The sequence below is a fragment of the Bombyx mandarina genome, chromosome 03 (assembly GCF_030267445.1).
Source record: "Bombyx mandarina strain Sakado chromosome 03, ASM3026744v2".
Classification (NCBI taxonomy): domain Eukaryota; kingdom Metazoa; phylum Arthropoda; class Insecta; order Lepidoptera; family Bombycidae; genus Bombyx; species Bombyx mandarina.
The window spans coordinates 2,331,431-2,345,364 of record NC_143210.1 but is presented as its reverse complement, the minus strand read 5'-3'; the positions used below and the strand labels follow the sequence as shown (position 1 = coordinate 2,345,364).

The 13,934-nt window shown below is 39.4% G+C and overlaps 1 protein-coding gene across 1 annotated transcript in view; it reads left to right on the top strand.

Moving 5' to 3' along the window:
* f (espin protein forked) overlaps positions 1 to 13,934 on the top strand; it is a 90,937-nt gene that overhangs the window by 61,461 nt on the left and 15,542 nt on the right. Inside the window, 4 exon segments of the mRNA XM_028186481.2 lie at positions 466 to 552; positions 1,078 to 1,177; positions 2,480 to 2,640; positions 2,642 to 2,700. Coding sequence (XP_028042282.2) covers positions 466 to 552; positions 1,078 to 1,177; positions 2,480 to 2,640; positions 2,642 to 2,700 — 407 coding nt within the window.

Here is a 13,934-nt window from a genome sequence, read left to right as displayed (position 1 = left end):
TCTACCTTCAAAGGCAAAGATAGGATGATATCAGTAAAAGTGAGCTCTAAAATATCAATTTTGATATTTGCTTGGTCGCATGTGCATGCACCGATAAGTGTGCAGTTTAATTACATACACGCTAGGGCTTGCCTGTCGGATAAGCTTGCACGGCTAAAACCATCATGCAAAACCTAGCGTGTATGGCCGCCATTATGGGGATCTACTCAAAAAGACGATACCAAAGCAGCAGCTCGAGGATGCTCTGGATTAGTAGGGGAGTTGTTGTTATCTTCTTTTTCTTAATATGATGATGAAGGTCGGTGACGTGGAAGGACGTGGACTTACAATGATCTTGAGCAGTTGTTTTTGGTGAAATGGCACCGGCTCTGCGTTTCCATACCGTCAATTAGATGTAAGCTGATAATATAGTAGAAGGGAAAAATAATTCGAGAAGACCTCTCCAGTGAAGCGTTTTGTTCGTAGGAGCAGTTCTCGGGACTCTGGAAGTCACAGTCGCCCCGGCAGCGCAGCTCTCCTCGTGGACTACGACTCCAAAGATAGCAACGATAGGTACGGGATATTATTATTATGTTAAGGCTCGATCCTTCTTGTATAACTAGAATAAATTAAGAAATGAATTTTAAACAAATAATTGAAAATATACCGGTTTTTTTTTAATGGCCCATTACAAATAAAAACATGCTTCCTAAGTTCATGAAAGTAAGAGATACTTTTTTAATTTTATTTTGATACTTTGGAAAATCGAGTAATTTTTCGAAGTGTCTTTTTTATTGCTTAGATGGGTGGACGATCTCACAGCCCACCTGGTGTTAAGTGGTTGCTGGAGCCCATAGACATCTACAACGTAAATGCGCCACCCACCTTGAGATATAAGTTCTAAGGTCTCAGTATAGTTACAACGGCTGCCCCGCCCTTCAAACCGAAACGCATTACTGCTTTACGGCAGAAATAGGCGGGGCGGTGGTACCTACCCGTGCGGGCTCACAAAAGGTCCTACCACTAGTAGAGATGATGGGGCCATAATAAGACGCGTTATATTCGCCACGAAATATAATTCTCTGTCGTCTCTTTAAGCAGCAAGACATACGAGGAAGTTTCGCCGGTTGCGGAAGCTCCAGCCAAGTCGACGATGGCCACGAAGCTCGCGGCGCTCACGCACAAAGCTCAGAGCTTCGTAAGTCGTTTGCAATGTTCCAACATTCGACGAATTTATATTGTCCTTTCCGTATATCATAATACTTTAATTATAATATTATTTGGTGACCGTTAGCAAATGTAATTTATGAACACATATGAAAGGGAGATTTAAAATCACAGATACGTTAATGATTAGAGCCACCTCTTATCATTAATGTATCTGTGATTTTGCTTTTGCTTCTTGATTTTGAGGTTGATCGATCTCACTGTTCAAGTGGTCACCAGAGTCCATAGGCATCGTGACGTGAATGTCGTTTGAGACATGAGGTTGAAATCTCCATTATATTTATCTGCCTTCACACCATTCAAATCGAAACGCGTGGTTTCTTTGCACCCGAATAAGCTGGATTTTGAAGTTTAAAATTAAGCCAACAGATTATAACTTTAGTTGGAATAGGGAGTTTTTTAAGCCCGAACGGATTTGTACCGTCATCCCATCTCTTAATGCCGCGAAGCATGTCTTTTAGTTTATAGGATGCGATCAGGTCTCACTTTTTTTTCCTACCTTAGCTGATGGTCTTGAGAGACGATATCAGCGTCATCGGACGAGTAGGTGAGCTCACGGGGCTCAAACCTGACAATAACACGCACCCTAGCAAAAGCAGTGCTTCGCAGAATCTACCACCGGATCGGAAACGCGACCAACTGAGAAGATCCGGCGAGAAACTCAGTAGACTGTGTCTGTGGGAGCTCTCACATTGTGCAGTCTATGGGCTGTGGAAACCACTTAATAGATATTAAGCAGTCGGGCAAAAATAAATGCAACTAATCGTCACACTAATCGTCGTACTCGTCGAACTCGACAAAGAGTTCGACATGAAAACCTAACTCATGAATCAGCTCGCTGAGTTTCTCGCTGGATCTTCTCAACGGGTCGCGATTCCGATCCGGTAGTAGATTCATTTGCAAAGCAGCTGCTCTTGAGTTGTTAGGTCTCCTTCGGAAGCGCTCGGGCAGCTGTTAGCAAATCCCACCCCTCCTGGCTGAGCCTTTGCTCGCCCACCTGTCCTGTTGAAACTGGAAAGGCCTCCGAGTCACCAGTAAACCCGCAATTCTAAAAAAAAATCTTACGTTACGGACGTTTTTTCTCGGTTAGGGTTAGGGTACCCCCTCCGCATCGTCCCATAAGGAACTTCGTTCCAAAAACTAATGTTTGTCCGACACTGGAGTCGAACCTTCGACTCTCGGTGCAAGACTCAGTGACGTTAGCTACTGCACCGCTGGGTCGGTCTGTAAACTACACCGCATGGCGACATATTTAGTTACCAATGATGTCCAGGCGAGCCGCATATCGTCAGCGGCCGGCAGCCGGCGCGCGTCCGTGTCCGACGAAGCAACCGTAGTCCAAGCCTCTACATCGTCAGGAGTGTCGTCCGGAGGCAGCTCGGGGGATGAGGCGCCTCCCCCGCCGCCGCCGCCCCCCGCCCCACCTGCGCCCCCCCCCGCCCGCCGTGCTGGAGGAACACGCTATACGACCGTCGGAATTCAAAGCTAGGATCGGTAAGGACTTATTTTGCTTTTGAACCTTTCTCTCACCCCCACTAAGGCTTGTATAGGGAAATAGAAAGAGACGTCTGCAGCAATGTAAGTACTTGAGTTGTATTGGTGATTTCCTTTTTTATTATTAGCGTTTTTGAGCAACACGAATAATGTAATAATTTTTTTTTTTCATACTTGGTTGGACGAGCTCACAGCTCACCTGGTGTTAAGTGGTCACTGGAGCCCATAGACATCTACAACGTAGATGCGCCATCCACCTTGAGATATATACGTTCTAAGGTCTCTAGTATAATTACAACGACTGCCCCACCCATCAAACCGAAATGCATTACTGCTTCACAGCAGAAATAGGTACTGTGGTGGTACCTACTAATGCGAACTCACAAGAGGTCATACCACCATACCTACTACCTGCATAATTGGAAGTGAAATCCATTATAATGTGGACAGGTGTAACTCTGATGCGCCCCGGCACTGTAGGTGTCCACGACTATCGATGGCAATCCACTGTCTTCCAATCATTTGTAAGGAATTTGTGTAAAATAAATTCGGAAGAGGTGATGATACTAACCCACTTCTTCTTCTTCATGTCCTCATTCCTCATTAAGTAGGCTCGGCGTTGCACGACCCCTTATCATTTTCCACCGGCGATTAGACATGAGTTTTATGACCAACCGCCTGACACTGACAGACTGCACAGTTAGCACTGCTCTTGCTAGGGCCAGTGTTTCCAACACTCCCGGCTTGAGCTCCGTCAGCTCACCTACACGTTAGGCTGAAGCTGAAATAGCGGCTATCAGCATAGGAAGGAAAAAAGTAAATTATAAATACAGTGGATTTCATTAATAACGACCTCGGTTATAACGACTTTTTGGTTATAGCGACGTCAAGCTTACGTCCCTTGAATTTAAAGCATACTTTCCTAAGAAATTCATTCGGTTATAGCGACTTTATATAGCGTCCATTTCGGGTATAGCGACTTGTTTATAAGAACCATTTATGACAGATTCCCAGAAATCCCTTGCGGATATTGCTATTGAGTCAGCAAAGGCACAAAGACTCATTCATTAAACTATTAAGCTTTCTTATCCTTTGTTTACATTCAGAGATGGTCAAGCAAATGCTTTGTTTGTAAGTTCCTACATAAGTGTGCTAAGTAGTCCTCTTCTCAGCAAGGGAAACTTATATGAATATTGATGATAATGAAATTATTGCGTTCGCGCTTCAAACACAAGAAAAGTAGGACGAAGAAGAGGAAGAGGATTGCAATCTAAATGAAATTCCAACAACTAGATATACATTATGTGCTATACAACGCTCCAAAAGTACTGTTTATTTGGTGAAGGTCGAAATAATTTAGACGTAGAGGGAATTATGAAAATGGAATATACCTTACATCGTGCAGAAAGAACTAAACTTAAACAGTGCAGTATAACACGTTTTTTCAATAACACCTGTGTATACCGTAATTAAATAAATGATAAGTAAATACTTAAGTACATGACTTTACATTATTTCGGATATAGCGACCTCCGGATATAGCGACGACATTAAAGTGCCCCTCCGCCGTCGTTATAACCGAAATTCACTGTAATCTAAACAAACTCTTCATATCGAGAAGTTTTTCAAGTATTTTCTCGAGCCATAGAAGGAATACAGTTTAAAAAGCCATTTTGCATTAATTACTTCATTAATTTCATAGTCTTCGTAGCTTCAATCAATCACTTTACTATAGTTCCGCGATTACTGGCTTTGAGTTTAAGTAAGAGTCTTTTATTATTAGTTAAAATTTACTGGCCATTGAGCCCGCATGGGTTGGTACCACAATCCTGTCTATCTCCGTTGCGGTGTGGGCATCTATTGTTTTGAAGAGTGTTATGGCCTGCAATAAATTATATATGACAGTTCATGACACAAGATAGGTGGTTGCATTATATTTGTCCTTATCCATTATTATTAGCTCCTTCGACTGTGTATGCATCCCGTGTTTCACTAAAACGTTAAGTATTTCGTTGGTACATTAACGCTGTTTTAAGGGAATCTTGAATTACTTACCGGTATTTATAGTTCTCAAGAGATCTTTTTCTTTTTTTGTCACGTACCGCCCGGCTCTGGAATTATCTTCTCCTCCAAGTTTCCCGAACGCTATGACAGGTCTTTCTTCAAACGAGGTTTACAGAGGTAATCGAAGCGTGTATTGCCGCAGCGACGGTAACCACACTCATCACCAAGGGTCCGTATGTTCGTCTGGCTAGAAGGGCAATAAGAAAGCTGTTTTTGTGAAAATTTCTCTTGCTGATTTAAATTGACATACCAAAATAGATTTCATCGTGAAACCCCGAATGATTTTTTTTTATTGTTTAGATGGGTGGACGAGCTCACAGCCCATCTGGTGTTAAGTGGTTAATGCGACCCATAGACATCTACAACGTAAATGCGCCACCCACCTTGAGATATATGTTCTAAGGTCTCAGTATGGTTACACCCTTCAAACCGAAACGCATTACTGCTTCACGGCAGAAAAAGGCAGGGTGGTGGTGCCCGCGCGGACTCACAAGAGGTCCTACCAACATTAATAGTCGCAAGCAACCGCATTCTAAAAGTTCCAGAACATTCTACGGTTGATGAGCATATAACAAGCCCGAATTAAAATACAAATACAAACATAATTCGTTTCCTATTTTAATATATTTTATTCGATGTAAAAATACTTGGGATTATCTCGGCCGGTCCAAATAAGTCTGTTCACTTTCTACCGAAGCTAATGGGCAGTTAGTCTCGTTCTGATTGCGGCGCACTCACAAACAATAAAATGTATGTAAAAGTTAATACGAATTAATTGTTTTTTGAATGTTTCTTTTTTGCATAACTTTCTGTTTTCAAAGGATCGGCGTCGGCGAATCAAATTTCGTCACGGTACCTATTATATCCGGTCAGTCGTTGTGTTTAACTTAATTTCGATTTACCTTCCCTCGTTTCGTGAACGGGTATCGAGTTCTTTTGGATTTTCCGTTTGCTTTTGTTATACATCGTTTGCCTACGTTTGTCGCTAGGGGCGCTGTTCCAACTCCATACAAATATGAGTTAACTTTTACGCCATCGAGAACGTTAAAAAGCTCGCACTAAGCGTACAGAGTCCGCCTGCTTTTTTTTATGATTGAAAGATTACTGGTGGCCTGCTGTTTTGTGGCTACATCATATTGAACGCGTCTACCTTGAGACATGAATGAATGAATGAATGAAAAATATCTTTATTGCACAAAAATATGACAGGAATGAATGAATGAATGAATGAATGAATGAATGAAAAAAAAATCTTTATTGCACAAAAATATTGTACAAAGGCAAACTTAACGCCATGCAGACATTCTCTTCCAGTTAACCCTCGTTGATGAAGTGAAAGATGCAAGAAGTGCGTAGCTGTGATAAAGTTAATAGGTACATGGCGATAATTTAAAGAACTATGAGTGAAAATGAACACTAGGTTATTTGCAAAATAAATACATAGATACATACATACAAAATACATAGATAAGAAATACATATCAAATAAAATAAATTATATAAACCACAACATACCACAAAACAATCAAGCGATCTGTGTTTTTTAAAAAAGAGGTCATGTATTTTCGCTTTTAAAATATCAACTGAACGTGCTTGACGAAAACTCGGGGGAAGACTATTCCAAAGACGAGTTGCTGAAACAGTAAAGGAATTTGAGTGTAACGCAGTTGTGTGTTCAGGGAAGCGTAGTATTTTGTTGTAAAGAGTCCGTAGATTACGACCATAATTACTGAGAGATATAAATCTATCGCGTAAATATTGAGGACACGGATTATTGAGAACAGAATAAAGAATGTCGAGGAGATGAGTCTCCGACATGATGTTGGAGACTCAATTTTAATGTCACAACGGCTAGAATCTATTACGACAGTAAACTGGTACCTAGTATGGCACGGAATAAACCAGTTTGGATAATAGTAACGATAATGGAAGAGCAATGGGTATTATTTTTAAACAATTCATAATTACTTCGTGAAAGTAGCAATGCGATACTGAAACCACCGCGAGAATTAATTTGTCGGATAAACCGCGTATTCACCTACTTTCGTAAGAATAGTGTAAAACTATTTCATTAAAGAAATCATATTTTAAGATATGTATTATAGTACAATCAGTTTTGTCGATGTTGAGAAAGATTTTAAGAAATAATAATAAGATTTTAAGAAAAACAAACCCAAAGGCCCAATGACTTTAAGTGTTTTTTCAAAATCAGTCATACGGTCACAGAGCTTGACGCAACTGTCGCTCGGTTATCGAACGAATCGGCGGGAAATTTTAAGTTGTAACCCAAAAACCGAACAAATTGCATATGCAAATACATGCGATGTATCTTGTGGCGGTGTTGTCATCAAAGATATCACAATAATCATGCGACACAGCGGTCCTGGGTTCATGTGACCGGGATCAATCAGATTCTGGGAATATCCATGGCTTCATATAATCCGAGGAACTGCTTGTGTTAATTCAAGCTTCGTTGGCTCCGATCTTATTCATGTTGTATCTATTATTTCCTTTTACTTTTGTAATTTCGTAAGGTCCAAGATACTTGAGATATACTTAGGCACCTTGTAAAAAATGTCTTCTTGATAGACTAGGTCACCTAAATTGTTCTCAATTCGACTGTAAGTTTCTTTTATGTTTGTTACCTCATAACTTTTGACTGGGTGATTCGATTTTGATGATCCTTTTTTATTAGAAATCTGTCACTTCTCGTGTTGTTCCATTTTAATTTACTACAGTTCTGATAATGGTATCCATGAGAAAACCATATAAGTCTTAAATTTGCGTTAAGTACGTGCGCGACAAATAGATGAATAACTCAATAACTCAATATCACGCCAACTGATTTCGATGATTATTGTTTTTAGTGTATATTAATTTGTTTTGGAATATCTTTTATTTATTTATTTGAAGTCGGTTTTTTTTAAGGCATGTCTATTTACAATTATTCTAATTTAAGTTCTTATCATGTTTTGCTTATAATTCTGTATAATTTGGAAAGTACATGCCTCTCGTACTCGTAAATGCAATGCGTGCTCGAGATTGCTTCAAAGCCCAAAATTAAATAAAATGTCTCCATCATAATATCGTATTATCTCACGGATTTCTGTTGTTTTCAAGGGATCTCGACTTTTAAATTGCAATTTTAGATTATCTGTTTAATGAAATCTCATTTTTAAATGATCACAGTTTTCAAATCTGAAAACAATGTATTTTATTTTTATTTTTTTATTGCTTAGATGGGTGGACGAGCTCACTGCCCACCTGGTGTTGAGTGGTTACCGGAGCCAATAGACATTTACAACGTAAATGCCGTCACCCACCTTGAGACATGAGTTCTAAGGTCTCACTTGTAACAGTACAACGGCTGCCCCGCCATTCAAACCGAAACGCATTACTGCTTCACGGCAGAAATAGGCAGGGTGGTGGTACCTACCTGTGCGGACTCACAAGACGTCCGCCTACCACCAGTAGGCAGATATAGGCAGGGTGGTGGTACCTATTGTATATTCGAATTGTAATTTTAATTAGTCATAAAGATGCCAAACCACAGCACAGTTTCAGTAATCAGACTGTAAACCATTTCAGTATTGTAGCATTCGAAATAAACGGTAACTTTTATGAATGCAGTAGCTTTGGCAATCTAGACCGTTAGTTTAGCCGTAATTAAGACTTTCTAGTTCATTTTTTAATCTTTTGTCTTAGTTATGATGAATCATCGTTTTTGCTTTGGTACTTTTCCGATATATCTTATTAACAATGTTTTTGTAAATCTTAATGTAACATTTTTTACTGGAGGACCTCTTGTGAGTCCGCACGGGTAGTTACCACCGCCCCTCCTGTTTCTGCCGCGAAGCAGTAATGCGTTTCGGTTTGAAGCGTGGAGCAGCGGCTGTAACTATACTGAGACCTTAGAACTCATATCTCAAGGTGGGTGAGGCATTTACGTTGTAGATGTCTATGGGCTCCGGTAACCACTTAACACCAGGTGGGCTGTTAGCTCGTCCACCCGTTATGCCATAAAAAAAATCGCACTCAATGTTCCACCAATGTTCCTTTAATTCTAATTTATCTTTAAAACATTTTTTGGTGATTTTTCGCATTGATTTCCACTTTTCCATCGTTCATTGTAGAATTAGCATAATTTTTAGTTGACCCTCATTCACACTGAGTAATGCTTTAGTTCTAGCATCGGGTTTTATTATAAAAAGCATTTTTTATAAAGCTCGGTGAATGAGGTAGCTATAATTGTGAATTAAAAAAAATTCGTTAATGAATGAATATTAAAATATTTAGGACTAGCGACCCGCCCTCACTTCGCTTCGGAAACATTAAAACACACATGAAACAAAAAAAAAAAAAAAATTGAAAAAGTAGCCTATGTTCATCAGGGACAATGTCGGCTTCTAATGGAAAAATAATTTTTCAAATCGGTCCAGTAGTTTCGGAGCCTATTCGAAACAAACAAACAAACAAATCTTTCCTCTTTATAATATAATTAAAATATTTAGGATTGATGTGTAGGGGTTTGTCTTAATGATAAAGGCCGGGTATTTAAAATCTATCACTAAATGTTTGTGCTTCAGTGACAGTGGTTGAACCTAGAACAAAAAAGTACCAATTGCTGTACCTCCTGTACTAATTGTGTCTATACCAATAAATTGATTTTTTTTTATTGCTTAGATGTGTGGACGAGCTCACAGCCCACCTGGTGTTAAGTGGTTACCGGAGCCCATAGACATCTTCAACGTAAATGCGCCACTCACATAGAGATATAAGTTCTAAGGCCTCAAGTATAGTTATAGTTATAATATAATAGATTCTGTAGTAAAGACATTGGCTGTGTACTCCATAACAAACGCAAAATTTTTTTGGGTTTGTTTTCTTTGAATGAAATCTTTTAAAAGCCCGAACCAATTTCAAAGACTTTTATTGATATGTAAATAATTCGTTCGAATTATCTTTTTGACTTGGTGATTATTATAAGTCGAAGAACTTCCTGAAGGCAAAAAATCGCTCGCGATAACTTGTGTGCGCTAAATTAGTTGAAATTTATATTTAAGTAACAAATTCTGTGAAAGTCAAACGTTGCGAAAGTCAACCGCCCTGCCTATTTCCGCCGTGAAGCAGTAACGCATTTCGGTTTGAAGGGTGGGGCAGCCGTTGTGACTATACTGAGATCTTAGAACTTATATCTCAAGGTGGGTGGCGCATTTACGTTGTAGATGTCCATGGGCTTCAGTAACCACTTAACATCAGGTGGGCTGTGAGCTCGTCCAACCATCTAAGCAATAAAAAAAAAAGTGTGTGTGTCCGCTCCGACGCACGACTGGAGTTTACTGGATATAAAAAATTAAACGAAACAATACGAGAAATAGTTCTATATTACGACAACACGATACACTACAGATTATTAACAAATTAACGAGACACAAAACAAACGACTAACAAATATATGAAAATACAATAATGAGAGAAACGCGCGATCAGTACGAGGCTTTGTGGCGGACTGCCGGCGCAGCAGCCCGGCGTCACCTGCGATAACGCGGCCGCGCGTTGGCTCCTGATTGGCGCGCGCACGCATCACGCAATCAGGAGCCAATCAGGCGCATAACGCATTTCGTGTGACATGCTAGTACGATTTTGATTGGCGCGCGCACGCATCACGCAATCAGGAGCCAATCAGGCGCATAACGCATTTCGTGTGACATGCTAGTACGATTTTGATTGGCGCGCGCACGCATCACGCAATCAGGAGCCAATCAGGCGCATAACGCATTTCGTGTGACATGCTAGTACGATTTTGGTCCCCATAATTTTCATACCCCGGGCCTATATATGTAAATCGATTCTAAAGGAGTAAACTCCAAAAATAAAAATAAAATGTATCAAATTTTTTTTTATTTTTTTTTATTGCCCTATAGGCAGACGAGCATACGGCCCACCTGATGGTAAGTGGTTACCGTCGCTCATGGACGTCAGCAATGCCAGGGGCAGAGCCAAGCGGCTGCCTACCAAATAAAATTTGTCTTCTAGTTTTGTGTGGAAATCAATGAGCAACTTAACAAATGGGTTTCTTTACGTAAACATTTCTCCACACTTAAAGTACTCGCTATTACGAAGCAAGTTATTTAAACGGTGTACTTAAATTGTGTGAGCAGAGCCGGTCAACTGTGACTTGCTTCGATTATAGCAATTAATATTTTGAAATCCATTTTTATTTTATTATTAACAAATCACTTTGGCAAGAAATAAGTGTAAGAATAAAATATAGTCAAATAAAGAAGGCGTTGTGTCATAAAGGTGTCAGTTCAATACGAGTGTATTGTGTTCAATATTTTATTCGCATTATTTTAAGAAAACAAAAAATGGTATTTTAATTAAATTCTTCAATTAAAACTAAAGTTACAGATACTTTATGCAACTATTTAAAAGAGCACCACAGTTTTAGGTACTAAAATATCATAGACCTAAGCTAAAACTGCACTATGATAATAAGCGCTAGAGTATGTTGTTTATAGACGAGTCATTATGTTTGTTTAGGCTAGGGTAGTCGAGAATAGTAAGAATAGTCATCTTACTTATTATATCGTATGATGTAAACAAATCTCTCAAAATCTATATCAAAATGACACTTTAATGCAACAGTCGAAATATATAAAAAAAAAAAATGCTTAAATGGGTGGACGAGCTCACAGCCCACCTGGTGTTAAGTGGTTACTGGAGCCCATAGACATATACAACGTTAATGCGTCACCCGCCTTGAGATATAAGTTCTAAGGTCTCAAGTATAGTTGCAACGGCTGCCCCACCCTTCAAACCGAAACGCATTACTGCTTCACGACAGAAATCGGCAGGGCGATGGTACCTACCCGTGTGGACTCACAAGAGGTCCTAGCACCAGTAATTACGCAAATTATTATTTTGCGGGTTTAATTTCGGGACATCTGTAGCAGTTTCCGCAAATACTTCTTGATTATTTTGTTTGTCAATAATAAACAGCTAAAATATCGCACAGTTTGAGGTGTTTCTGATTCCTTAAGAAAGTACGCAGATAAACACAATTTGTTAAATGTATTGAAGGAAAGTTCTCTGGAAGCGTATTATTCTAGATAATTTCAAAGTTTCTAAAATGCTGTTTGTGGTTATCGTCAACTATGTGTGTATAAGGCGAATAGTCTAGAGCGAACACAGTGACGTGTCTTTCTATAGGTAATAGAGATTTCAAAAAGGCATTGAAAGACTTCGGTTACATGTGCCAAGTTGATATGGGAAATTTTACTTGCAATTACCGTAACTTCTATGAAAACTATTAGCTATATGTCAGAGAGGCCATCGAGCGGATAAAATATTTTGTTTAACCGGTAGTTTCAGCAATCACGGAAGACTGTAAACTATTTGAGCATCGGAAGTCGTTAAAATAATTTTCATTTTTAATCACGTAATACATTGGCTTGCTTTTCAATCGTGTTTTGTTTACACGAGAAAATCTACGCGGATACTCAATTATATTGATAATATTAATATAATAATAATCCAGCTGGGTTAGAGGTCTAATACAGAAGGCAGTTATCCTCGATACTGCGCGCATTGTGAGGTTTCTCACTCTGGAGTCCTAACTACTTGTGGCTTGTGTCTTACACAGCCATCAGCGGCAATCTATTTTTATATAGTGTTTTTAAAAAAAAAATATTTTTAATATCTTTTTTAAAAATATTGTGTAATTAATAAGATTTTAAATAAATAAAAATAAATACTAATATAATATTATAATAAAGCACCAACAAGTTTTTTCTTAAAAACTATGAAAGCCGGTTTTTTAATCCCCGCCCTACTAATAATATTAATATGTACTTATTGGCTAGCTTAGTTCGAGTTTGAACATTTTTCTGAGAAAATATCTTTGAATTAATAAAAAAAAACAATTTAACAAATTCGTAATACTCACAACTAATTATAAAAGTTCTCTTAGTTTTGAAATGTAATTAATTATATTCGCCTAAAGATAGTTCTATAAGGCCTTCGCGAGTCTTAGACGTTTTTTTATTGCCGTACAGGCAGATGAGCATACGGGCCACCTGATGGTGAGTGGTTATCGTCGCTCTTGGACGTCAGCAATGCCAGGGGCAGAGCCAAGCTGCTGCCTACCGTTTAATACTTTCCACGAGCCTCGTTTGAAGAAGGACATGTCATAGCGCTCGGGAAACACCGTGGAGGGGAGCTCATTCCAAAGCCGGATGGTACGTGGCAAAAAAGATCTCTGGAAACGCACTGTCGATGACCGTAGTGGCTCCAGGTAGTATGGATGAACTCTACTCCGGTAGCGAGCGGTGCGATGGTAAAAACGAGACGTTGGTATCATCTTGAACAATTTAAATCTCGCTCTAAATTTAAAACTCGAACAATAGCCTGATTTAAAATGAAAAACACATTTACGCCGCTTCATCTTTTTCTTTCTTTCCTATTACCCTCTGCTGGGTTATAGGGCTCGAACCAAATTCTTCCATTCGCATCGGTCTTGGGCAGTATGTTCTCCACTACGTCATATCGCTCACATAACATTGTAATTTTGTAATATTTACTTTGGTTTTGGGTTTACGGTCGTCCGTGACCACGAAAACTGTAAAGTATTCATGGCGTTTCGAACCAAACCTAACATTAATTGTTCGCTCATTACCGATCATCGTTATTATTTATATGTACTCTATCACAATGTAGTTAGTATAATTCGGAAGGTAAACTACATCTTTTTTTTTTCTTAGATGGGTGGACGAGCTCACAGCCCACCTGGTGTTAAGTGGTTACTGGAGCCCATAGACATCCACAACGTAAATGCGCCACCCACCTTGAGATGTAAGTTCTAAGGTCTCAGTATAGTTACAACGGCTGCCCCATCCTTCAAACCGAAACGCATTACTGCTTCACGGCAGAAATAGGCAGGGCGGTGGTACCCATTCGCGCGGACTCACAAGAGGTCCTACCATCAGTAATTACGCAAATTATAATTTTGCGGGTTTCATTTTTATTACACGATGTTATTCCTTCACCGTGGAAGTCAATCGTGAACATTTATTGAGTACGTATTTCATTAGAAAAATTAGTACCCGCCTGAGATTCGAACACCGGCGCGACGTCTTATCTTTTAGGGCACGACGACTTCGACATCTTGC